Consider the following 24,042-nt stretch of genomic DNA (forward strand, 5'->3'; position numbering starts at 1 on the left):
CCATTGGTAAACAAGCTGTCAAGTGAGTACTGAGAAATGCATGAGACTTCATAACATCTAGAGGAAATTTTGTGAGATTGGATTATTACATGTTGTTGCTCTATCAGAGACATCAGGCGGAGATCTTGACAAAAACATTCCCAAGTGGTAAATACAATGAAGCACTGAATGCACCACTGAAAGCTTCAAGAAGCCGAGTTTGCAGTGATGTGACAACTGACAAGTAGCAATTGAATGTTCGGTTCCAAAGATTATGGTAGAGGTTTTTGAGGTGAAGTTCTCTGATTCTTCACTTGAAGATAGAAGCGTCACGTGAGCGTAGGCGTGGCAAACAAACACTCTAATCCATCCAAAGGTTCAAGCTAAGAAAATTGAAACTCAAAAGGCACGTGAGCAGCTGAGCAGATGGAGTGGGAAACAATATTCTTTTTGTGTTTCCTCTTGTGTATTCCATGAGATTACTGGTATAGTGGTATGGTATAAAACCAGAATGGCAGAACATCATCTCTTTCTGTATTTTGGATGTTAATTTCGCTAACGCCATCTCACTTTTGCTTCTTAGCTAGAAAATATAATAGAACACGAGAAAGGAGTGAATCCCAAAATGACAGCCACTTGGACTTGTCAAAAGTACACAAATCCTTACTTCTTATGTAACAATCCAAAAACCCAAGCCCAAACTTTTTTCGAGTATAAAGGGAAGTCCGTCAAGTCTATGGTCTGTTAAAGTCAAACCTATAATTTTTTTCTAATAAATAAAAGCTTATTTTCCATGTTTTCACATCAGAAAAATCAGAATTAATTCTAGCAGAGATTTCCAGTTCTCTTCTTACGTCTTGTATCATGTTTGGTGTGGGAATTAGGGTGTTAGAGTTATTGTTATTAGGTTGATAGATCACAACAGATGTCTAAGAGAAGCTCTAATCCATGCCGCCTCCTTCAACCTTACTCAAATATGTTTCAGAATAGACTCTCAAGTGCTCCTCAGAACAATCACCACGGGAAGAAGATCTTCAGACCTCTTTGGAGTACTCTAGGACGTCAACTCTCTGGTTCTCTCTCCGGCATCACCCTTTCTTCTATGTTGTTTCAATTTTATTCTCCGAACAAGCAACGGGCCAGCCAACATTATTGCTGAAGCCTGCTTATCTTTGTATTTGGGTCCTGACTCATAAACCTATTTTTGAATTAATATTAATCGGTCGATCAAAAAAAAAAATGACAACAGATATAACCAAAATGATAAATATAATTTAATAACATAGATCGTCAAATCAATTTTTTTTTTAAAAGTTCCACAGTATACTGCTACAAACCCTACAGTCTATTCAAAGATTTTTGGGCCGGATATTTCAGTGACCTATGTCCAATACTTATAATGGGAACGCGTTTATAAATCTTGTAATATTTTTGTATTACAACAACTAAATACTAAAGTTTATTAGTTAGGTGGAAATATATGTTTCTGAAAATTTTAGTTAAATGATTAACAATTTCATTCAACGATTCGAAGAAAAGTTATAAATGATAAAAGGAATAGACGGACCAGTCCGAATCTAAGTTCTCTTGCAAAAGGTTGTATTGAGGAGACCAAGTTTCTGGTTGTAGTATTAAACTAAACCAAGGTACGTAAGTCATCAATCCAATTAAATAAACCCACGTCAGCTTTATCCCGCGAAAAGAAGATACGAGTCACACGTGATGTTTGTTGTTCCTTCGTTCTCATTTCTTAAAAACGCGGGTTTGCTCCATTTGCCGCATCAATACGACCAAGTCGCTTTTCTAGGCTTCTTTTTAATTGTTTTTTTCTTTCATGGAGGGTTTCTCTCTTTGCTGTCTTTTGATACCTTTTCAATATTCTCTACGTTTCGTATGCCTTATTTTAGAATACATACGCCTCTACATACACATATACACAATTCTGTATATAAAACAAGAAATAACGCCTGCTTCACACATTTATCAATACCTGAAATAAACAAAAAGGAGATTCGATCAAAAAACCAAAAAACAACAAAAGGAGAACCCCAAATAAAGAGAAAACCTGCGGAACAAATTCTCAAATCATCAATGGCCAAGAAAGTGAGAAAGCTTCACGTATCGGTGAAGCCGGTGCGGCTCCACGGTTTACCGGTTGTTCTCGGAGGGGAAACGGTAGCAAAGAATGTTTTTGCGATGGTGGAGTTGAAATGGAAAGGACCGGTCTCTGGTTTCGGATTGGGGCTCGTCCCTTTCTATCGGTCAAACCGACCCGCCAACCACACGACCTCTAAACCGATTGCTTTGGGCGCAAGCCATGTGGAATGGGAGGATGAGTTCGAACGGGTTTGTTGCATTGTTGGCCCGTGGAACCTTTCCTTCACTGTCTTTTACGTGAGTTTTCTTTAATTATCTTTGCGCATAATCAATCTAATTACGTTAACATTTCAATTAACATGGTCTAATCCTTGGGGTTATTAGGGGGAGACTATAGACGCAAAAAACAAAAAGGCTATCGTCGGAAAAGCGTCGTTGGATTTGTCGGAGTTACCTTCGAAACTTGAATCAACGGTGGAGAGAAAGCTTCCGATTAGGTCAAAGGGTTTACTTTGGAAGGAAGCAACCCTTGTGGTAAGCTGGTCAATTAAAATTTTAATCACATTTTAAAATTAATCAAAAGCCATTACCAGTTTGAATTGTTCTTTGTTCTCATTGGATATATAATATAATACTCACGGAAACATCAGGGAAAGCTTACATTTAATTAGTCAAATTCCTTTTTATTCAAAAAAGTCCGAAATAAATTAGTAAGGTAATCCTAATCCTTAATTAATTAAGACACGCGGTTGTTTATTTAAATCAGGTCAACGTGACTTTTTCTCAAGTAAGAAACGAACCGGACGACTTTACCCAACTCGGTCCGGTAACGGTTGACTCAGCGATTACGACGAATATGCCAAGTCGTCGCGGCGGAATGGACTTCGATTCCTCTTCCTCACCGGCCACCGCTTCAAATTCCGGCGGAGTTAGCCCAATTCTAGGAACGGGGTCGAATTCAAGCCCGGAGAACCAATCTGAACCGGGTCATAAAGCCGGGTTTAACTGGTGGAAGAGACGACGGTTAAGCTTTTCAATGACCTGGAGAAGAGAACCGGTAATCATCCGGTTTAGCAAATTTCAAAAACCAAATGTGATTTTATATCCTAACCGGAACCGGTTTATTTTTTCGCAGAGAGAGGAAGAAAGTACAACAAAGACACCACCGTCGGCGGCGACGGAATCAGAAAAGCCGGCGACGGAGTTATCGTTCGAGCCGAACAGATGGGTAGCAAAGGATCTATCGAGCCGGGACGGAAAATCGAAGCTGAGATCGGAAGTCTACACGGCGTCGATCGATCAGAGAAGCGAACAAGCCGGCGGAGAAGCAGCCTGCGCGGCGGTTGCGGTGGTGGTTGCTCACTGGTTCCAAGCGAATCCTCGGCTAATCAATCCCTCGGAAACGGAATTCGATTCGCTGATCACGCAAGGATCTTCCTTATGGCAATCCCTCTCCGACGAAGAGTCTTATCTGACGCTGTTCCCGGACAGACATTTCGATCTGGAGACGGTCGTATCCGCCAAGCTACGGCCGGTTAAGGTTTGTACCGATAAATCGTTTACCGGGTTTTTCTCCCCGGAGAGGTTCGCTTCGCTGGAGGGTTTAATGTCGTTTGATCAGATCTGGGACGAAGTGGAGAAAGAGGTAAGGGCTGCGTCGGAGATTGGGGAGGCTAGGGTTTATATTATGAGCTGGAACGATCATTTCTTTGTGGTGAAAGGAGATATAGAAGGGTATTGTGTGATTGATTCGTTAGGGGAGAGACTGTTCGAAGGTTGCAAGCAGGCGTACATTCTCAAGTTTGATGATTCGAGTTTGATGTATGAGAAAGAGAAATTGGTTTGTAAAGGTAAAGAGTGTTGTAGAGAGTATATAAAGAGGTTTCTTGCGGCGATTCCGGTGGCGGAGTTGGCGGCAAAGGAGGAGAAAGGGGATGCTGATGTGTCTCTTCTTCATGAGAAACTTCAGATTGATTTGCATCATATTATGTTGATTGGTGACTAGAGATTTGTTGTTCTCTTTGGTTAGTGTAGATTTGTTAGGATTGTGAGATTAGAGAGAGAGTATTTTGTACATATGGTTCGTTATAATTCTCAGCTTAAGTGTGTTGGGGAAAAAACTATAAGAAGTTTCCATTTGTCTTTGGTGTTGGTAACTAGAATCCAAACATGGTTTCTACCTTTTGTCTTGTTTGGAGTAATGAAAGGTAGAACAGAGTAAGGATTGTGGGATGAGAAGCAAAACAAAGTGTAGCTTAGGTTTCATATGGAAGTGCTGAAGCTCTTATGGTAGAGTGTAGAATCCATGAAAAGTGGGTTCATGGTAAAATCACTCACGGTTGATAAGATATGGCATTTTAATGCGTATATGCCATGGCTGGCTCTTTGGTTGGTTGAATAGTGTGATTGGTCGACTTCCGGGTTCAGTGACTGATTTGATGGTCCCATCAGTATAGGACAATAGTAGGAATCCTTCAATACCTCTTTCAACTAGATATATTTCTCACTGTTAACAAACTATATCAACTCATGTATCAACCTACAAAGTGTGCTATTGGCATGCTATCAATTGACTTCTAAGATATCATAACAGTTCCAGTTCAAAGGCCCGACTAGAGCTTCATAAGGTTGTGGCTCAAGCAGTGCCGGTCCTGAAATATTTCGGGTCCAATACGAAACCAAAAATATAAACCCTATCTAATAAATTAAAAATTTAAATTATTAAAGTTCTAATTTACATTTAAGAATTACAATATCCTTAAAATTTATAAAAGTATCAATTCTGAAAATTATCTTTCTATTTCATTTTATATAAGAGAGTGAAAAAAAAATTAAACATTTATCATGTTATATGTTCAAAACACGTCCTAAAACTGATTTTTCCTTTCATATGCTAATAATAAAAACAGAAAATGCAAACCCAAAAAACCTATACAATTTGTAGGCCCCATGCAAATGTTTCTTAGGTATCTGCTCAAGCCCGGGCCTGGGATCAAGATCCGGCTATGGCTAAAGCTCGGGCTCTTGTTCGAGCTGCATTGTGAACTCTGGCTCTTGTTGTATCTAGAAATTTTGACAAACTTCAGCTAAAGCATATTCAAGGGATTGGATCTAAGCAAAACATTGACTCAAGTCAGTGTGCATGGAGATGGCTCTTTTAGATGTTGTATTATAGACAAATAGGAGCAATTCAGTTCTTTATGACCCATATATGTGGGCGGCGGAACTCTTGCTCTAGTTGTGAAACTAGAGTTTTTGGCCAAACAACTTACGTCTATATGACTAATTTTTATTTTGGGGATTTCTTGTCTTTATATACTAAACATTGTAGATTTATTCATATAATATATAGCTTTTTAGCTAACATTAAATATCTGTAACGGACCATAGAATCAAGGCCGACCCTAAATAGAAGTTGATGAAATATGTGTTTCAGGGTTGGCCAACCTTAATATTTTTGGGGACCGACTAATGCAACATGTATTTTGTAGCTCTATTGGTAAAGATATAATGTAGACTGAGCTGCATCAACTATTTCATTAACCGATAAATTGGTACACAATTTTTGACCACACTAGTTTAACCACACATACAACAATACATTTTAGCAACACCTTGGAACACTCACTAGGTGATTTCTCACTCGGAACCAGCACAACCTAAAATACATTGCTACATTTTTCACCACTGCGAAAACGAGTTTATTCCAAAACCCGAGATAAACCGCCCCTTAAACTTTAATTTAGACCACACGATACGACAACAGAGATTAAACTAGAGGACCATGACACTAAATCGGTTTTAATTTCGAACTAAACCCTTGGTCTACTAAAAATCAGACCAAAAATCAGAATTTAGCCCGTGACTCTGCATAGACTGAGCTGAGTTTAAATCTCCAAAATTTGGTTTTTAGTATTTTCATGTTTTTATAAACGGTAGGGCCAAAAAAATTCGTGCTTTTGGGCCGAAATAGATCAGGCCTGACTGCATAGAATGATGTTATTTTGGCATTATATATTTTCTGTAACATACCTTGACGAAAGGAGGAATATATTATTGTCTCGAAAACTAAATTTTTATTTCAATCAAATTCTGATGTTCATAAACAAGATGGTCAACTGAAAGAGCCGAGCCCAATCCTTCCCAAAATTAGTCAAGCATTTATTATATAGTACGTATCACATGATTGTCCGGCGGTGATATTCATTTATCCAGAAAAGTGACCTGGTTATATAAAAATAAGACACCCTGACGTGAGTTGGGCATGAAGAGACTCCAGCTTTCTTTGCCCATAATTTAAACGACTGATCGTTGATACAAAAGGGTCACATCCTAGCTGTCAATATATAATAACCTCATTGGGTCACCTACTTTTTGGTCTAACAGAGACTTCCATGGACTTTAATCTGTTATAGGACAAATGGGCGAAAAAAAATTTACAACCACCAAAACTAATCTATGTGGGACAATAATTAAAAAATTACAAGATTGCCATTAATGAAAGAATAATATGAGCCATTCGATTATCTTTTCTCTCTTTAAACCAGAGCCGTCAGATCATAAGGAAAGAAAAAAATATGATATTTACGAAAATGCCATTAATGAAATATCAACCATAGCCGTTAGATCATCTTGTCTACGATTTAATTTCAGCCACACGATTACATCTATATTTCCTTCTCTCTCTTCACTCTTAATCTCAACCGCATGATCATTTATTCCTTCTTCAATTACAGCCATAGGATCATCCATATCTCATTCATTAATTCGAGTGGGTATAACTAGTATAACTCGTACAACTGAACATGTGAAGAAATTTTATAACTAGTATATAAATGTTATAATCTATATATAATATGTAGCTACTATAATTAACCCGACTATTAAATCATGTTTTACATGTAAAATAAACAAACAAATATACTAATTTGTATATGATGACAAAATTTCATATATTATATTTGAGATTTATAAACTATATTAGCCATATTATTAAGATAAAAAAATATCAAACATATTTTTGCAAAGATATAAAGTTAAAATATTGGTACAATCTCTAAGCCTAGACATATAAACGATTGATATCATTTTTATTATATATTAAACAAGTATTACTCGTATAACTGGTACAACTTTAACATCTCATAAACTTGACAAAACCAATTTGGTATTTCATATGAGAAAAACAATAAAATATCTCAATTTGTATGTACTCGTAAGTTTCTCTTAATTTATTTAAAGTTTTGGATCTTTTTTTTTGAAAATTATTACAGAACTCCACAAGCTTACATGATCTACCTTATACTTATAAGATTTGTTAACTTGTTTGTCCACTTAACTTTTAGAAAACATACATGAAATATATTTTTATGAAAATGATGATTTCAATGTAACCGGGCAAAGACATGTAAACATAAATAAGTGGTACAACTGATGTAATTGTAGTTATTATGTGGTACAACTGATATTTTACGATTTCACTGCCAAAGTACAACTATGCACAAACTGGTACAACTCAAAAACTAGTACAACTATGTACAGCCAGTACAACTAAAAAACTGATACAACTACTTGTTATTTTATATATTATAAATGACTATACTGCATTTGATGAAAATGCATTCTCAACCATTCGATCATCTCATCTCTTTTAATCTGAACCACACAATATTTTTTCTCTCCATCTCTCTTTCGGCTGGGACCCAGTTTCTCTCCTAGATCATTTTTCCCTTGTTCGATCATAGCCACACGACTTCTCTTATTTGTATGTATATAAGTAATATAACTTGTACAACTAAACATGCAAACAAATGATATAACTAGTATATCTGATATAATTGGTATATAAATTATATAATTCATGTATAATATACAATTAGTGTAACTAACACGACTAATAAATCATGTTTTCCATATGAAATAAACGAACAAATATCTTAATTGGTTAATGGTGACAAAATTTTATTTATTTTAATTGAGAGTTTTCAATATTTGGTATTTTTTACCAAAAGGAGATGCAGTTTCTCTCTCGCGGTTCCGAACCTGCCTGGTTAGATTTGACGAGGACCACCGTAGACACCACCATCGAGCTTCTTCTTCTTTGTCATGACTTCACTCTTCTTTGTTGTATCTCTCTTCTTCTTCGTTGTATCTCTCTTCTTCTTCTTCATTATATATTTCTTCTTATTCGGTGCGGCACCTCTCTTTTTCACAGTAGAGTCCTTTTTGTTCATCGCCGGTGAGTCACTCATACTCATCGCCGACACTCCCTCTCTCTTCTTTTTCAGGTGACTCGTGTATTTGGAACCATGGTTGAGTTTTTTTCTGGCTCCGTATCTACCTTTTTGGTCTCGAGAGCAAAAAGATGAAGATGATTTTTTTTCGAAAATAGTACAACTAGTATAACTGGTACAACTTGTAACAAATCATTAGTCAAATCAAATATTATTAAAAATATACTATTCATGTATTTGAATCATGCAGGCGGGGAAGATTAGACCAATATGTCTTCTTGGTTCTACAACATTTTTTTTATCATCTTTATACGCTGAAAACAAAAAATAAAAATCACTATATTAATTGCAAAGTTGTACTAGTTATACTCATTGTAGTTGTACTAGTTGTACTAGTTGGAGTTGTACTAGTTGGAGTTGTACTAGTTGTATTAGTAATACTCTGCGTTTTTTTTATCTTGAATCTCATAAGAAAAAGATGAAATTTGATTCTAAATAAGATATAATTGATTGAACATGACTATGGATTGATCGATTTGGTATAAGAAAAAGAAAATTAGTGGATTATTAAAGAAAATTTTTGATTTTGTTTTATGGTGGAAGAACATTAATGGAGAAGAAAGAAGAAGAAGAAGAAAATTAAGGTTAAAATTGCATAGGGTTTTGGGTCGGATTTTGGGTCTGGATCCGGGTCAAATCTGGGTAGGATAGTCATGGCAGAAACTAGTAAATATGTTTGATTCTTTAAGTCTTATGGTCTTTTCCCCAAATTTTGATTTATTTTTAATTTATTTTTTAATTAAAATTAGAAGTGGTCCTTTTTAGATTTTTTTGACCCTCTTTGTCCCATTCCAGAATTTGATCCGACTTCCATATGCATCTCGTAATTCATAAGAAAGCAACAAATCTATTTCACCTAATAACTACAAAATTTGAACCAATGGCCTCAGACTTCAAAAGAGATAGGATAACACACAACCCAAGACAAACAAGTCCTATAGTGTTTTGCAAGTCAAACTGTAACTCTCAAACCACCAAAAATGTTCTTAAAAACATCAAATAAGATATCAAAATGTGTTAATACAAGATGGAATCAAGATTATTAAAAAGTGTAAGAGACAGAGATTTCATCGTTTGACGACAATCAGGGAATGCAATTAAAAAAAACACACGAGATCGAAGGTGAAAGACGAGTCATCTACACATATATGACACTGAGAGAGCAAAATAACAAACAAAAAAAAGAATGAATCATCAGAAAGGATTGTTGTAGTAACACCCCGTTGGTGGCGGAACAAGTGGCATTCCATAAGGCATTCCACTTGGAACCGGACCCATGTTCATCTTCGCCAAACTAGCTTGACCTCTCATCCCTTCACGCTGGTATTGCTGCCAAAGCTGCTGCTCTTGACTCAACAGATACTGCTTCTTCTCCATCTCAGCCATTTGCACGTAAGAAGGAGGTGGAATGGTTAGCGAAGCCGCGAACGGGTCTTGGTTCACTTTCTCCACGGTCCCATCTGGTGCAGGTAAGGCCAGTACTCGAGTGTTGGTTTTACCCGGTAAAGGTAAAGCCACGCTGCTCGCGCTTCCACCGGTTAACTGAGAAGTGCTCACGTGTTGTCTAACGACTCCCTGATCGTACATTCCGTTGAGCATCAACGTATCAAACCCACCCCCCAAAGCGGCTGTCTGTTTCTCTAAGTTGCTAGCTGTTTCAACCAATGCCAGTTCCCAATCCGCTTTCCCTGGCTCAGCCGCAGGATTCTGCCAAGCTGAAGTCACTCCATCCGAGCGGAAAGCTTCCCATTTCCCATTACTTCCCGGTGGACCGGCGAATAGAGCAAGCGCGAACTTGTTCCCTTGGTCATCACCAGTGACTTCATCTTCCCTTAGATTAACTAAATCATCCGTGTATAGCGGTTTCGCTGGCTCAGGCTCAGGAGGAGGAGTGTAACTCTCAGGAGGAGGAAGCGCTTTGATCTCATTCATATCAGGCTCAGGCTCCTCCTCTTGAGCTACCGGCTCAGGAGGAGGAGCTTCGATCTCTTTCCTCTCAGGACTCTTCCCTCTCTTCGCTCTATCTCTCACAAACTCCTCCCACGTCTCCAACAACTTACTCGTAATCCTCTGAACTTCCGGATACTCAGAAGATCTCCCCACGCCCGTTTCCTTACACCAATCATAAAAAGCGATAAGCTCGTCAATCTGTTTAGCCGCACTAGCGTAAGCATCGAAGGCCTTGACGCAATTCGTACACTCCATATCGAAAAACTTATCGAGCAGAACAGCTAACACCTCGCAGATATCAGCGTAGAGCTTAAAACTCTCCCTCACAATGGGGTACAACGCGATCAGCACCATCCTGCTGTTCTTAGCTAAACCGGTTGGTCTCAAGTTCAAGAACCGGTCCAGCAGCCTCTGTAGATGTCCCATCTTCCCGAAAATCCTCTCCGGGGGCATTTCAGGTAACGGTGTAGCAGCTTTCTTCTCGTCTCTTCTTTCCATCTCAGTCACATCTCCGTAAGACCGAGTTCTCCTGGACACACCGTTCTCGTAATCATAAGATCTCTGAGGAGGAGATCGAAAGTCGTCTCTTCCTCTACTACTACTTCCACTCTTCCTCTCGAACAAAGCTAACTCGAGCAACTGATCCAAATAACAAGCATAAGTCCTAACGAAAGCCGAATGGTCCCACGAGCTCGAATGCGCCTCGTCGCGGAAATGGGACATGTTGAGCATTCTCGTGCCTCGTTTTCTCGTGGAGTGGAGAAGAACCTCTTCTTGGAAAAGAGGGACTCCTTCGACGAGGAGGCGGTGGACGAGCGTCAGGGCCTTGAGAGCGACGACCCAGTCGCGCGTTTTCCCCAGTCGCCGCGAGACGGAGGCGACGCAGGGGAGGACGTAGCCGCGGGAGAGGGAGGTCAGGTTTAGGATCTGGCGGATGTGCTTCTCGCTGGCGGGAACGTCGTCGTGGCTAGTGGCTTTCACGATGGCTACTTCGAGGTCTGGAGCCGTGTTGCTCGATACTTTGGCGATCCCGATGCTCGTCTGGTCCTTAACCGCTCCGATCGCTTTTCGAATACTCGGCGCCATCTCCCCCCCCCAAAATCTGCATAACGTTTTTGTTTTTTTTTTGTTTTTTCACATATTTGAATTTTAACGGGAAAAAAACATTTGAATAAATGAAATTGTTTTTCTTTTGTATCGAGTTTTATTTTGTAAATTACCGTTGGGAGATTTCTTCGCTAGATCTACGGAGGAAGATTCTTCGTCTACGTCGGATTGTTTTATTTGGTTCACGGGATTTTTAGATCTGTGAAAGAAGAGGAAGAAGATTTATTAGAAGACGAAATTTGGCGGTGTGAGATTCGACGAAGGGAGGAGTAGACAAAGGTGGTGGTGTCTGAAGAGAGAGAAAGAGGTGAATTTAAGACGAGACTCGGAGTTCGTGATGACGTGGACATAACAGAGCTGTTGATGTGGAGAGAGAGATGCGAATTTCTTTTTTATCGGTAACTGTCGGGAGATGTGTGCTTGTCGGAATGTAAAATGTTAATTGACAGGTTCTTTTTCGAAGTGGAGAATTATGTCTAGCTTTTTAAAATGTAGCTAAAAACAGAAAATATATTGTTCTTTTCTTAGAAGCAGAAAGTATTTACTTTCATTTCATTGACGGAATATTAAAGTGTGGAGATCAAAGTTCGCTGTTATAAAGAAAAGGAGATCAAAGTTCAATGACGTTCAAGACTGTTGGGCCCAAATCTAGACATGATCTGCGAAGACTCTATTAAAGAGGAGTAGATTCAGTCCAAAGCGTTGAGCACTAAGCATTGAGATTAGAGGTCGGGAAAGAAGCACGCGACTTCGGCTAAGAGTAGAATCGAAGTACGAAGGCGAGGGGATGAGATCACATCATGAAAGAGTCAATGACATATTCGCCCAAAATCCCGGAAATCTTGGAAGTGGGAAAACTGTTCCGAAATTTCCGGGATAGCGACATGGAATTACACTGATTTTTTTAAACAGATGGAGGGAAACAAGCTACTTTACATGGAAACGGAAGCGGCTACGTAGAAGCAGAAGTGTATAGAAGCGCATAAGCGAATTTTTAAAAAAAATTAGGAAGCGGATACGTGTTAGAAGCATATATATATAAATATATATATATATATTAAAATATAAGTAATTTTTTTTTAAAAAAAAACTAAAAAATTATATGATATAAATTTAAAATAAAATATTTATTCATTTATTATAATTTTGAAATGATTTCATATTAAACTGTGAAAATACACATAAATTAAGTTTAAAATAAATTTTTATATGAATTAGTTTTAATACTTCATAAATAATTGACACAATATATTTGAATATATGATATATTTAATAAAAACCTCAATACATAAAAATAATTAATAGTATTAATTTTAATATATATATATATATATTTATATTCACTCTATTCATTACTATTAAAATTTGGATATTATATAAATTAAAAACTATGATTATATTTTTATTGATATATGATATTGTATTTTTTTTTAAAGAAGGGAAGCGTGATTCCAAAACAGAATCATAAGCTTCCAACATGTTTTTAAAGAGAATATTTTGGAAGCGTTTTGGAATCGAGATTCCGTAAGCTTCCACAAGGTTCCGATTCCAGTTCCAAAGCGGGAAGCAGATGTCCGGATGAAGCTTCCATGCAACGTAGGAAACAAGTATCAAAAGGATAAGAGAAAGGAAAAGATAGAGAAGTTCACACATACCAAAACAATTCGACCTCGAGGTTTAGACCTAATCTTCGGCCAGGTTCCTTCTATCATCCTTTGTTACTTTCCGTTAGATTGTAACCCATATTCTCTGTAACCTTTCAGTTACTAATATATAAACATTTCTTTTCGTCAATCTTGATATGTATCTTGCCTAGCCAACAACTGGATCGTGAGTGTTAAACGTCTTCCGATCATATTTATTCAATTTCGCATCACAATTCGCTAGGCCCAATCCAAACGACGAACAACCCCTGGCGAATTTTCGAGCAGAGGATACATCTAACTTTCAATGAAAATTTCAAAAACAAAACATTCAATGGAAAAAAAAAAGAAAATTAACAACCCAAAAGAGCAAAGCTTTTTTTTCTTAGCATAATGTTACTTAAACACTGTCTTAAATTAATTTTTCATTTAAACATAACGAAGGAAGAAACACAGAAAATATGGAAAAGTATTCCAAAACAACTCTAATAAAAAAAGATAGATTAAAGAGAATAATAATCCCTGTAGAAGTCCTCAAACCCTCCGTCATTGTCAGATTCCGTTAGGCCACCGTAGTTGTTGTAATCGTCATATTCATCATCATTGCCTTCTTCAATGACAAAAGCTTCATACTCTTGCACCGCACCCGGAGGAACCGGCGACATGTCATAGCTGCAAAAAAAACCCAAATTTAGTGCATTGGCGAAACAAAGGACTTAAAAAAAAGAGTAGAAACTTACTTACACACGAGGTTGATGATCCACAAAGTCTTCCCAGTCGCGCCAACGAACACCATCATCATCATAATAGCATTCACACATATCCTCTTCACAAGAATGTTCAGAGTCACCATCAGCATCATCTTCATCATCATAATCACCATGGCCAGTGCGTTGACAACCCGAGGGGCACGAATTTTGGTTCTTCTTCCATTCTACCCCACATTTGTAGCAGAACTCATATCCACATCTACACAAAGCACAATGCCATTATATAACAGAATTTTTTTTATACGAAAGTAATATTTGTTAAAAATACTTCAGTGAAATTGAAAGAAAAAAAATACATTTTTTGGGAAACAACATTCAAGTTTTTAAAATGGCACTTAATATGTATATATATGTATATATATATATATATATATATATATATATATATACCTGCAAGTCATGTGGTTGCAACCATGAGAAAGTTCAATCATGTGCCTACACTTGACACATTGACGCCACTTATTGTCGTTTGCCAGAGACTTTAGCTCATCAACTAAAGGGTCAGGGTGCAGTTTCTTGTACTCATCACACGACATATCGGTATGCGATGGTACTTTGCAATCAATACAAAAGTGTCCACGGCATTTGACACATTCTTGAACTTTCGATTGGTCAGCGTGGCTCGAAAGATCAGATTTGGACATCAACATTGCACAGTTCGGATACGGGCAATAGATTCTCTCAGCAGCGGGGATCGAATCCTCTTTCATCTTTCGTTTCCACATCTCAGTCACCCTAGGCGTCAAAATCTTGCTGCAGCTTTCAAGAGTGAGCTCCAGCTTGCATCCTTCACCAAGGCACGTGGGCACGATTCCGCTAAGCAGCTTCACTTCCACGTACTGTTTCACGCAAGAAAAGCAATGACGGTGAAGGCATTGTTCAGTCGAGAACATCCTCCCAGCATCGGTTTCTTCGAGACAGATGGCACATGTTGTTCCCTGTGCTGCCTTCAGATCCAAGCTGCTGCTTTGAGAAACTATTGCCTCTCTAGCCAGCTTAAAAGCGAACTTGACATCGTTCCGTGCAACCATAAGAGGTTCACAAGAGTTCATTTTTTATTTCAAGCGACAAACTTCGTTCACTAGCTGACGCATATCGTTCTGTTTAGGCTTGTCTCCACCATTTATCTACATTGAAAAATCAGATTCATTCGCGTCAAACCGAACACGAGACCAATCACAAAACTCTTCTATTAATGTCTTGTAACGTCCTAGAGACTAGTTGTAACATGTCCAATAAGGATAAACTAATCAAAACTATAACAAAATAATATATAAAACACTTACGAATTGAAAAATGGGATAATCATCGGAGTGAATCCTGACATGTCTGATCCCCATGTTGAAGGCTTCACTTAAGCCATGAATCAATGCCCTAATCTCCACTCCTCTGCGCTTAACCTCGCCGCCGCCACTCAGTGATTCCTTCATCTCATACAACAAGTTATCCGCCACGTCGCAGATCGCGACTCCGAATCCAGCCGTCACGGTCCTTTCTCCACTCTCAGCCGCCGCCACCTCGTCGCTCACCAAGCCTTTGAAGTACAATCTGTAGACGACATTGTCAGCAAACTGGACGAGCTTAGAAGAACCCTCGCCTTTAGGGTTTGTGATATCTCCGGCTATGTAAGAATCGAGACGCTGTCTTTTAGAAATCAAGTCTGAACAGTGTGATTCTTCCATGACTGTTGTAGGTGTGGAGTTTAGTCGTGAAATAGATCTGTTTATATAGGGAGAGGAGAGATAGGGATTATTAGTGTACCGTGTTTGAGAAGATTTCAAATAAATTCTCTTTAATTGCTCGTTATACTTGCCCAAAAAGTCTTTTCATACTTGTAACCGTTCTTGGTTAGTGGCGATTGATTTTCTATAGATTTTACGTTCCCATTATCATGTTACTAATCTCTTTTTTTTCTTTTTTTCATTTATAATGCTTTGAAGTAAATTGTATAAGTGTTTCTTAAAAAAAAAAAGAAGTAAATTGTACAAGTGCAAAATCAGTAGACGTGTATTTGATATAATATTCGAAAGAATTTGAGTTTCACTGGTGATTTATATGACTTGATTGGTAGCGATTTTTTAATTTTTATAACAATCACAAAAAAAGATGTAAACCGTTTTGTATCACTTAAAGCCTCTCAAAATCAAAATAGCTAATATTTGCAGTTGCACCAGGAGAGTAAATAAAAATATTCTATTTAAAAAAAATTGTATAAATATATAAGAAAAATATTTAATTAAAATTTACTATAAATCGGATAATACATTGAAGAGGATATTTATTTTTGTAGTGTAGTTTTACTCCTAATTATTTGGTGTGTATATCTATGATTTTTTTTACAACTAACATCTAATCTATGAATTCATTTAACCGTATATATCCCTTATATATTAATTGAAGATAATTTAAAAAGTTGTAACCTTAAGTTTGTACTAATTAAAAAAGACTTTGTTTAGTTGTCTCTTAATTAGAATGTCAATTTAGCTTAAGTGACAGATTAAAAATCAATTGAAAAAAATGTTAGTCCAAAATCTAGTTACTAGGTAACATTATATTAACCCAAAATATAAAAACAATGTGTATTTTTTCTTAAATAAAAGTTACGGAGTTACCTAATATGATTAAAACTATGTGACAATTAATGATTATGAATAATAAATTTGATAACAATTTTTGCATCTTTCTTCATTTTTGTATAATTTTATATTATTAAAATTTAAAAAATCAAATTAAACATATAATAAAAAAAAGTTTTTTTATTATATGTTATATTTTGAATTTTTTAAAACGACTTTAAATTACAAAAAAATGTAAAAAATCTATTTGAATTGTTTGCGATTAGGTTTAAAACGACTTTAAATTTAGTTCAGCCCATTGTTTTTTCTTAAATGGGCCTTGAATAGTTTTTAGTGATTAACTAAATGGACCACATATATAATAAAATATGTTTTGGTTTAAAAATTGTTGCACATCCAAAATCAATATGAACCATCATCATTTTTATTTATAATTTTGTGACGATAAAAATATAGGGTTAGGTAAAAAAATCCGAATCCAAAAAAATGAACCAAGGCCGATCCAAAGAATAGTACTGAATTTTAACCAAAATTAGATATTCGAATGGATTCAAAATTTTTGTATCTAGAGAACCGGATCATATACTTAAATATATTAATCAAGTTTAATATCTAAAAGAATTTATAAAATATATAAGACATTTTTAAGTTGTCCAAAATATTTGGAAATATATGCAAATAGTTATAAGTACATGTCTAAAATAGCTAAACGATATTTATAATACCTAAAATACTTAAAATATCTGTTGATTTTCTATCCAAATATTTAAGTTAAACAAACTTTTATATTAATTTTAAGTATTTTAGCATACATTATTCAAATTTATATGTTATATACTATTTTTATTTTTAGATTTTGAAAAATTTAAAGTATATATGAATTTTAATTTTTGAAAAAAATTTAAATAGGTTATCCGAACCAAACCCGAACCAAACCCGCAAAGATTCAAACCGAACCAAACTCTCAAAGATCTGAATCACATCAAATGGTACTCGATGATCATCTCTAATCAAATGTAAGAAAAGTTATTGATAACAAAATGTATATTGTTTATAATATTTAAGTATAATATATTTTTCAAAAAATTCACTCCGCACAGGGCGCGGATTATTAACTAGTTTAAGATAATAGAGGAAGAAGAAACATACTGTAATTTATTTTGTTTCTGTTTTGATTTGAATGTTAAGTGAGACAAAGTTAATCTTGTAGTTTTAATTTTTTGAATATGTTAAGTTTATAAACTATTAAAGATACTAAGGAAAAAATATTTTTCAGAGTATTTCTGAATATACTATAACTGAATTTGTATTCTGGTGTGATCTTATTTAAAAGTGATCATGAAGTACTCTTTTATAGATCTTTCTGCAGGTTAATTTTCTGAATATTTGCTACCCATGTTTACCTATTACTTGCACACGTTTTGTTAATAAAATTTATTTGAATTATTATTTTGACTATATTAGAAACGCATAATATTCATGTATTATGTGAGTGATACAAAGGTGATAAAATATGAATGGGTATAAACTTGTATATGATATATAAACTTTTAAAGGTTAGTTTATCCTAACAAATACTAATCAGACTTTCAAAATTAACATTGAAACTGTAAGTAGACTCGGATGTACTATGAACAACCACATTAACCATATAATAAATTTAGATTTTTCCGAATATGTTATAGTTTAATTTTCTTAAATGATTATAAATTACTAAAACTGTTAAAAGTTTCACGTTAAAATTTTTGTGAACCATGGTTTAAATTTTTTTATGGTAAGGTACAAATGATTACAAAATTATATAAGTATGAAGATTCATTTAATAAATATTAAGATTATATATATATATATATACAAATTATTACAAAATTATATAAGTATGAAGACTCATTTAATAAATATTAAGATTACATATATATATATATATATATATATTAATATCGTTTAAATTAACTATATACCATATAAATTACATAAACATTTTAATTTTGAAATTTTATTTGAATAACTTTTTTGATAAAACTTTGAACAAATATTTACAACTTAATAGTTAAATTTTAAACTCTGCATTGATTTTTTAAAAAATTATAAATTGCAAAAACTATTAAACACTACACAATGATTTTTTTTTGTTATCAGTGATTCAAAGTTTTGTTATAAGAAGATACAAATGATCAAGAACAATATGAGTAGAAAAAATTATATAATAAATATCATCATTAAAAATATATTATATATCTATGTAAATATCATTTAAATGTAAATATAGACCATATAAAATATTAAATGTATATGATACATAAACTTATAAACATAAGTGTATAGTAACAAATAAGAATCTTTCTATTTCAATCTTGTCAACCCACATTTCTGTTTTACTAAATTAATATAAGATTTTGAACTAACATTTTATAAACCTACAGTTAATGTTACAAAGTTATAATGTCCACAAGATATAATATTTTTCAACCATGTGGAGAGTATGAATTAAAGTTTATATAGGGCACATTAACCATAGATTCATATTTTTTAAAGCAGTCAAAAGTTTAGGGAGAACATATATAATAATTAATATAATAAGTAATTGGGGGTGGATATAAACTTTTAAGAGAAAGTGTATTTAATTTTAAATACTACAAAATACATAGTTAGGTCCAAATAAATATTTCTGCGTTAATAAGACAAATATACTATAACATATATATGCTTATACTAAAAAATTACGAACTGATTTGTACATGACATAGAAACTTATAAACATAAGTGTATACTAACAAATAAGAACCTTTCTATTTCAATCTTGTCAACCCACATTTCTACTTTACGAAATTAATATAAGATTTTGAACTAACATTTGTAAACCTACGATTAATATTACAAAGTTATAATGTCCACAAGATATATATTACAATTTTTCAACCACGTGGAGAATATGAACTAACGTTTATATAGGGCAAATTAACCGTAGACTTATATTTTCTATAGCAATCAAAAGTGTAAGGAGGTTATATATAACCCCACTAGAGGTTGGCCCGCCCTACGGGCGGGTGAGTTTACAACAAAATAATTTTATGTTAAAATATATATTAATTTTATAAATAAAACATTTTAAATTGAATATAATAAACATTTGTTTTCTAAGATCATATTATAAATTAATTATTCCTGAAGACTATTTATTTTTTTTAACATTTGACATCTGTTTATAATTCTATGTGTCTGAATTTTTATTTGTTACCTACTATATTTTATGACATTGTACTATTTTCTTTTTCAGTATATATTCTTCTTTTGCATTTGCATGAGATTATACATATAGTAATTTAATATATTTTCTCAATTGTGTGTGAAAGTTTTATGCTTAATTATGGTATATCTGAATATATTCTATCCGTGATTATGAGTGTCTTTAACAATGTTTTTATTCAAAACTTTCTTTGATTACATATAAAAATCACATTGTTTTGACTAACCTACATGTTTTATTTTCTAGAGTTTTTTTTCATTTATCGTTAATCTGAAGCTATTAACATATTTTACTAAATAATTCTTATAATATTTTTAATTTATTTTAAAATTTTTTAATTAGGACCAAAGTCCACTTAACCCTAAAACACACCTAAACCAATCTATATAAACGAAACAGTAATATATGAATTTTGAGCTAAATATTTTATGACCACAGGATTTCTCAGCTTAACGCGGTACAAATTAACCTAAACCATTCTAAAATTAAACGATCATATTTATTTATTATCTTAAAATCCTTATCTACAAATTTTTATTAATATTTTTACATTCATTTTTTTTTTTAGTTTGACTTAGAGTTTCTATATATATAAGATATCCTAATATTTAGTGGTGATAAAGGCTTAAAGGCTTAAAGCTTTATCAGATATCCTAATATACATTTACTACATAGATTTAATGTTTATTATTTATTAATTTATATGTGTGTTGGATATTTTTACAAAGATTTGCTTCTAAACTAATTTGGAGCGATTAAAACATATTAACCAAATTTATATTTTAATTTAATTTGATCAATATTTTGTTTGGCTGTAGAATATTAAATGTTTGGTTTTCTGTTTAAATGGTTAAGCTTAGATTGATATTTACAGCCTAATTATAGACACATTTAACCATCAATATTCTATTTTGATATACGTAAAATTTTTAATAGATCTACTGAAGGTCAAACACTTTAAAATATTTTGAAATATTGTGGACTATTAGTCATAAATAAATTTAAATAATACGGAATATATTTTTAGTTAATTTTTATACTAAACCTAAGTGTATTACTCATGAATGAGATGATACACAATTTTTATATATAATTGGATTAGTTTTTCTTAATTCAAAGAATTTAGATATTTTCTCTTTGATAACATTTTATTCTTTTTGTAGGGGTCATATTGTGAATGGATTTTTTTTTTGTTTCATTCAGAAAAGTTAAATGTCGAATCTGCGCCCATCTCAAGACATGATCTTACTGGATAGAGAAATGACTTTATAATGATTTAGTGAAGGCAATAGCTCTCAGAGCTTTCATCATTTTGAAAAATTAACTATGATTTTGTTACTTGATTTCCTCAAAGCACTCCTCAATTTTATTTTTAATAGGTGTCTTCGTTATTTTATAGCTTCTTAGTATAATAGAATCTTTGTTTATATCGGACACTTCCCGGAGCTTAGAGTTGTTGCTGTTTTTTTTCTAATTAAATGGTTTGATGCTTTATAAATAGCTTACTTGAGGGATTGAGTAGATGACCTTTTCGTTCATTTCAGTTCGAATAGAGAGGTTTTTGGTAAATAATAATCAAAGGATTTAATAACACTAAAAGAGTAAAGAAATCTACATAACTAAACAAATATAGTCGATATGTGAAGAGCTCATGCATATAACTATATAAGGTGAAGGCCAAAAACAAACACAAACAAAGAGTCAGCAGATAAGACTTTGTGATGTTTTAAATAAATCGACACGGTATGACGTCTTCCAGTGTAGATTACCTCGTAAAATCACAACCTGAAGATCTAATCTCTTCGGTGTCAGTAACTCCAGGTACCAACCACAACCAAGAAAAAAAGTGAGTATTCTTAGAGCTGGAGAAGCTTCAAGAAGAAATCAACAGTATTGTACTCTATGTCCACCAGCTGCATTGTTGCTTTCTTACTTCCCTCCCGCACTTTTTGCAACGACTCCATCGCCACGTGTGCCACCTCCACTCTCAGACTTAGATATTGTTCTAATTCATTCACATGTTCAATATGTCTGTACCAATCGACCAAAGTAAATTAGACCTTGGAGCTCGTATATATATTACTAACTGAAAGGAAGAACATACCACCATATCAATCACAGAATTGTCCATATCCTTCAAGAAGATCGCATGAGCCTGGAAATATTAAAACCACGCTCAAAAAAGGGGAGATGGTTATTCCATGTTTTAGTTAGGGTGCTGATTCATTTGAGAGATGTTAGAGATGGCACAATGTCAACAGATACACCTTTGATCAGGAGCAATCAAGTGAGGATGGGTAACCGTTAGCTCAATGATCAGCTAGGGGGGGTGATGATGAATTGGAATTACATGAGATATTTAACAGTAATGCCTTACACATATGAAGACAATCTATATATTTTAAAATTTGATTGGTTTACAAAATTATAAAACCATATTTTGTAAATTTAATCCAATAAGGCGAGAAACCTTTTTTATCAGTACCTCACTTAGTCAATCAAATCTGGATTCGTAACACCCCAACGTTTCTTTATATATGCGTGAAAAAACACCATGTGATCCTCACATGAATTCCAGTAGTCGTGCTCTTCCTGCAATGAAAAAAAAACAAAAATCACATGAAAGCTAGGAAAGCAAAATTGAAAAAAACACCAAGAACTTCAAGTGTTTCTGTTCTTTGACATCAAGTGTTTCTTCAAATTATTTTATATTACTGTTCTTTTGGTAAACGTTAAGGAGCTGATTATACATATGTTTTGCATCATGACTCGGCTGAAGATATTTAGGTTACTAAACCTGGGATCATGCACAAAATTAACTGGATGCTCAAATGAAAAGTTGAATATGATCACCTACTTTTTTTCTTTTGCTGGACATATTAGGCACTTCAGGATTAGCAATCATATCCACACATCTAGTAAGATCGAGCACGGTAAGTGGAACCAAATAAGAACCAGAGATTCACATAGAAAGAAGATAGGGCTCACCTTTGTCGGTAACGTTTATCAATATCAGTTAGACCATGATACGTGTCTTGTCTGGCAGGCAGTGGAAGGAGAGAATTTGTGACAGCTGAAATGGAATTCACACATATATAAAGCTCCCATGAAAAAAAACAGAGAACAGACAGTTAATAAACAGAACTAAAAACAATGCTTCTCTAAGGAGATTAACCATTTTATTTGAGTTCACCTTTCTCGGTCCTCTTCTTTGAGCCACAAGCACCCAAAACATCACCAATATCTATGAATGCCTTCAGCTGTTCAAACTGATCACCTGACAGTCTTTCCTTCTCACAGTATAGCTACCAAAAAACGTAAACGTTGAGATTGCATTTCTTCAATTAAACCAAAGCCATCTTAATGATCAATTAAGCAAAAATGGATGAAGATAAAACCCGAATGGTTCCAGAGTCTTCCCTCGGAACCGGAGAATCCGTGTGGCAACTCTCTGCCTGCATCGGCCAGCCTTGAGCTCAAAGAAATGGATTTCACAGAGGTGGGGCTGTTCATAGCTAGAAACGTTCAATTTTATCAGAGATCTCCCGTCGATTATGTATGAAAATGATTAAATGCTACAGAGTGGGAGGAGTTGAATGAAACATGTAACTGATCCGATTAAAGGGGAAAATAAATGGAAACCGAAGGCGTTACAGGAAGTTCATCGGAGGTGGCTTCATCGGCGCAGGGAAGGGTCGGAGATGTTCTCTATGTTGACCTTCACATGGTACTTGGGGCCTGAAGAAAAGAGAGGATAGAAGCCCAAATATAAGAAATTAACATTATAAGATCGGTTGGCCCAATTAGCTTTCGTTCACATTTTTTTTTTCAAGAATTGGGAGTGCCACGTGGAAGTAAATGCCCCTATGTGAATGGTGATGTGGATAGCCTAAGGAGAGAGAAAACTCTCCTTTATAGTTATAGATAGATATAATATAATAATTAATTAGGGTGTGTATAAACTTATAAGAGAAAGAGTATCTGATGTCAAAAGAAAAAAAAATGTATTTAATTTTAAAAAAATTAGGTGAGATAACCAACAAAAAAACCGCGGACTGATGTTCTCCGATGAAAGATCCCATGCGACATGAAGCTAGCGCGAAGGTGAGTTGGGGATTGGGCAGCGCCGTCGACGTTCGGTGTGCTGCGGAAATTAGGGTTCCCTGCCCTAGGGTGGTGGATGTGGGCTTAAGGCCCAGTTTATTTGGGCTGAAAGCCAGTTTGTCTGGTTTTTAGTTGGCCCGGTCTGTTTGAGTTTTATTGTATCTTGTTTCAATTTAGGTTTTGTTCCCTTTTAATTAAAATATTAAGAGGAAAAAAAAAACCAACAAAAAACCATAATTCATTAACCAACCAAAATTATACTCTTTCTCTCTTTTC

At 34.6% G+C, this 24,042-nt stretch overlaps 4 protein-coding genes across 14 annotated transcripts; 1 reads left to right on the top strand and 3 right to left on the bottom strand.

The window, feature by feature from the left end:
• The first annotated feature begins 175 nt into the window (after positions 1-175).
• On the top strand, positions 176-7,152 carry LOC103842187. 2 transcript variants are annotated; one of them, XM_009118811.3, is made up of 4 exons: positions 176-2,373; positions 2,461-2,610; positions 2,843-3,133; positions 3,212-7,152. In XM_009118811.3, the coding sequence occupies exons 1-4, from the start codon at positions 1,702-1,704 to the stop codon at positions 4,079-4,081; spliced, it is 1,983 nt and encodes a 660-aa protein (XP_009117059.2). In that variant the 5' UTR covers positions 176-1,701; the 3' UTR covers positions 4,082-7,152. The 2 variants fall into 2 exon arrangements, with proteins under 2 accessions (XP_009117059.2, XP_033136662.1); XM_033280771.1 differs by having other exon boundaries at positions 2,843-7,152.
• A 2,198-nt stretch (positions 7,153-9,350) lies between these two features.
• LOC103842363 (putative clathrin assembly protein At2g25430) lies at positions 9,351-12,579 on the bottom strand. The gene is made up of 2 exons (XM_009118977.3): positions 11,540-12,579; positions 9,351-11,421 (listed from the first exon to the last, which is right to left on the bottom strand). Exon 2 carries the CDS (start codon positions 11,403-11,405, stop codon positions 9,564-9,566), a length of 1,842 nt encoding a protein of 613 aa, XP_009117225.1. The 5' UTR covers positions 11,406-11,421; positions 11,540-12,579; the 3' UTR covers positions 9,351-9,563.
• Positions 12,580-13,436: 857 nt separating this feature from the next.
• Positions 13,437-18,251, bottom strand: LOC103842189. The gene is given in 4 exon segments (XM_009118812.3): positions 13,437-13,741; positions 13,814-14,038; positions 14,230-14,966; positions 15,126-18,251. Coding segments are annotated over 4 exon segments (1,527 nt in total). The 5' UTR covers positions 15,522-18,251; the 3' UTR covers positions 13,437-13,572.
• A 2,574-nt stretch (positions 18,252-20,825) lies between these two features.
• On the bottom strand, positions 20,826-23,893 carry LOC103842190 (lysine--tRNA ligase, chloroplastic/mitochondrial-like). Of its 10 annotated transcripts, none has more exons than XM_033280825.1 (8): positions 23,317-23,598; positions 23,061-23,167; positions 22,856-22,967; positions 22,651-22,735; positions 22,520-22,577; positions 22,148-22,254; positions 21,767-21,817; positions 20,826-21,693 (listed from the first exon to the last, which is right to left on the bottom strand). In XM_033280825.1, the coding sequence occupies exons 2-6, from the start codon at positions 23,121-23,123 to the stop codon at positions 22,153-22,155; spliced, it is 420 nt and encodes a 139-aa protein (XP_033136716.1). In that variant the 5' UTR covers positions 23,124-23,167; positions 23,317-23,598; the 3' UTR covers positions 20,826-21,693; positions 21,767-21,817; positions 22,148-22,152. The 10 variants fall into 10 exon arrangements, 3 of the variants coding, with proteins under 3 accessions (XP_033136716.1, XP_033136717.1, XP_009117061.1); XR_004451722.1 differs by having other exon boundaries at positions 21,134-21,693; positions 23,061-23,177; positions 23,317-23,893; XR_004451724.1 differs by having other exon boundaries at positions 21,134-21,693; positions 23,061-23,177; positions 23,273-23,893.
• Positions 23,894-24,042: the final 149 nt, after the last annotated feature.

Source organism: Brassica rapa, chromosome A09 (assembly GCF_000309985.2).
Source record: "Brassica rapa cultivar Chiifu-401-42 chromosome A09, CAAS_Brap_v3.01, whole genome shotgun sequence".
In the NCBI taxonomy this organism is placed as follows: Eukaryota; Viridiplantae; Streptophyta; class Magnoliopsida; order Brassicales; family Brassicaceae; genus Brassica; species Brassica rapa.

Bases quoted from the DNA above. Each gene is read 5' to 3' on its own strand.
- LOC103842363 (XM_009118977.3), bottom strand. From the start codon at position 11,405: ATGGCGCCGAGTATTCGAAAAGCGATCGGAGCGGTTAAGGACCAGACG.
- LOC103842190 (XM_033280826.1), bottom strand. From the start codon at position 23,123: ATGCAGGCAGAGAGTTGCCACACGGATTCTCCGGTTCCGAGGGAAGAC. The intron at 22,968-23,060 runs GTTTTATCTTCA...GTTTTTTGGTAG, and splicing joins AAGACTCTGGAACCATTCGG to CTATACTGTGAGAAGGAAAG. The intron at 22,255-22,519 runs GTAGGTGATCAT...TTTTCATTGCAG, and splicing joins TGTCCAGCAAAAGAAAAAAA to GAAGAGCACGACTACTGGAA.
- LOC103842187 (XM_033280771.1), top strand. From the start codon at position 1,702: ATGTTTGTTGTTCCTTCGTTCTCATTTCTTAAAAACGCGGGTTTGCTC. The intron at 2,374-2,460 runs GTGAGTTTTCTT...TGGGGTTATTAG, and splicing joins TTTCCTTCACTGTCTTTTAC to GGGGAGACTATAGACGCAAA. The intron at 2,611-2,842 runs GTAAGCTGGTCA...TATTTAAATCAG, and splicing joins GGAAGGAAGCAACCCTTGTG to GTCAACGTGACTTTTTCTCA.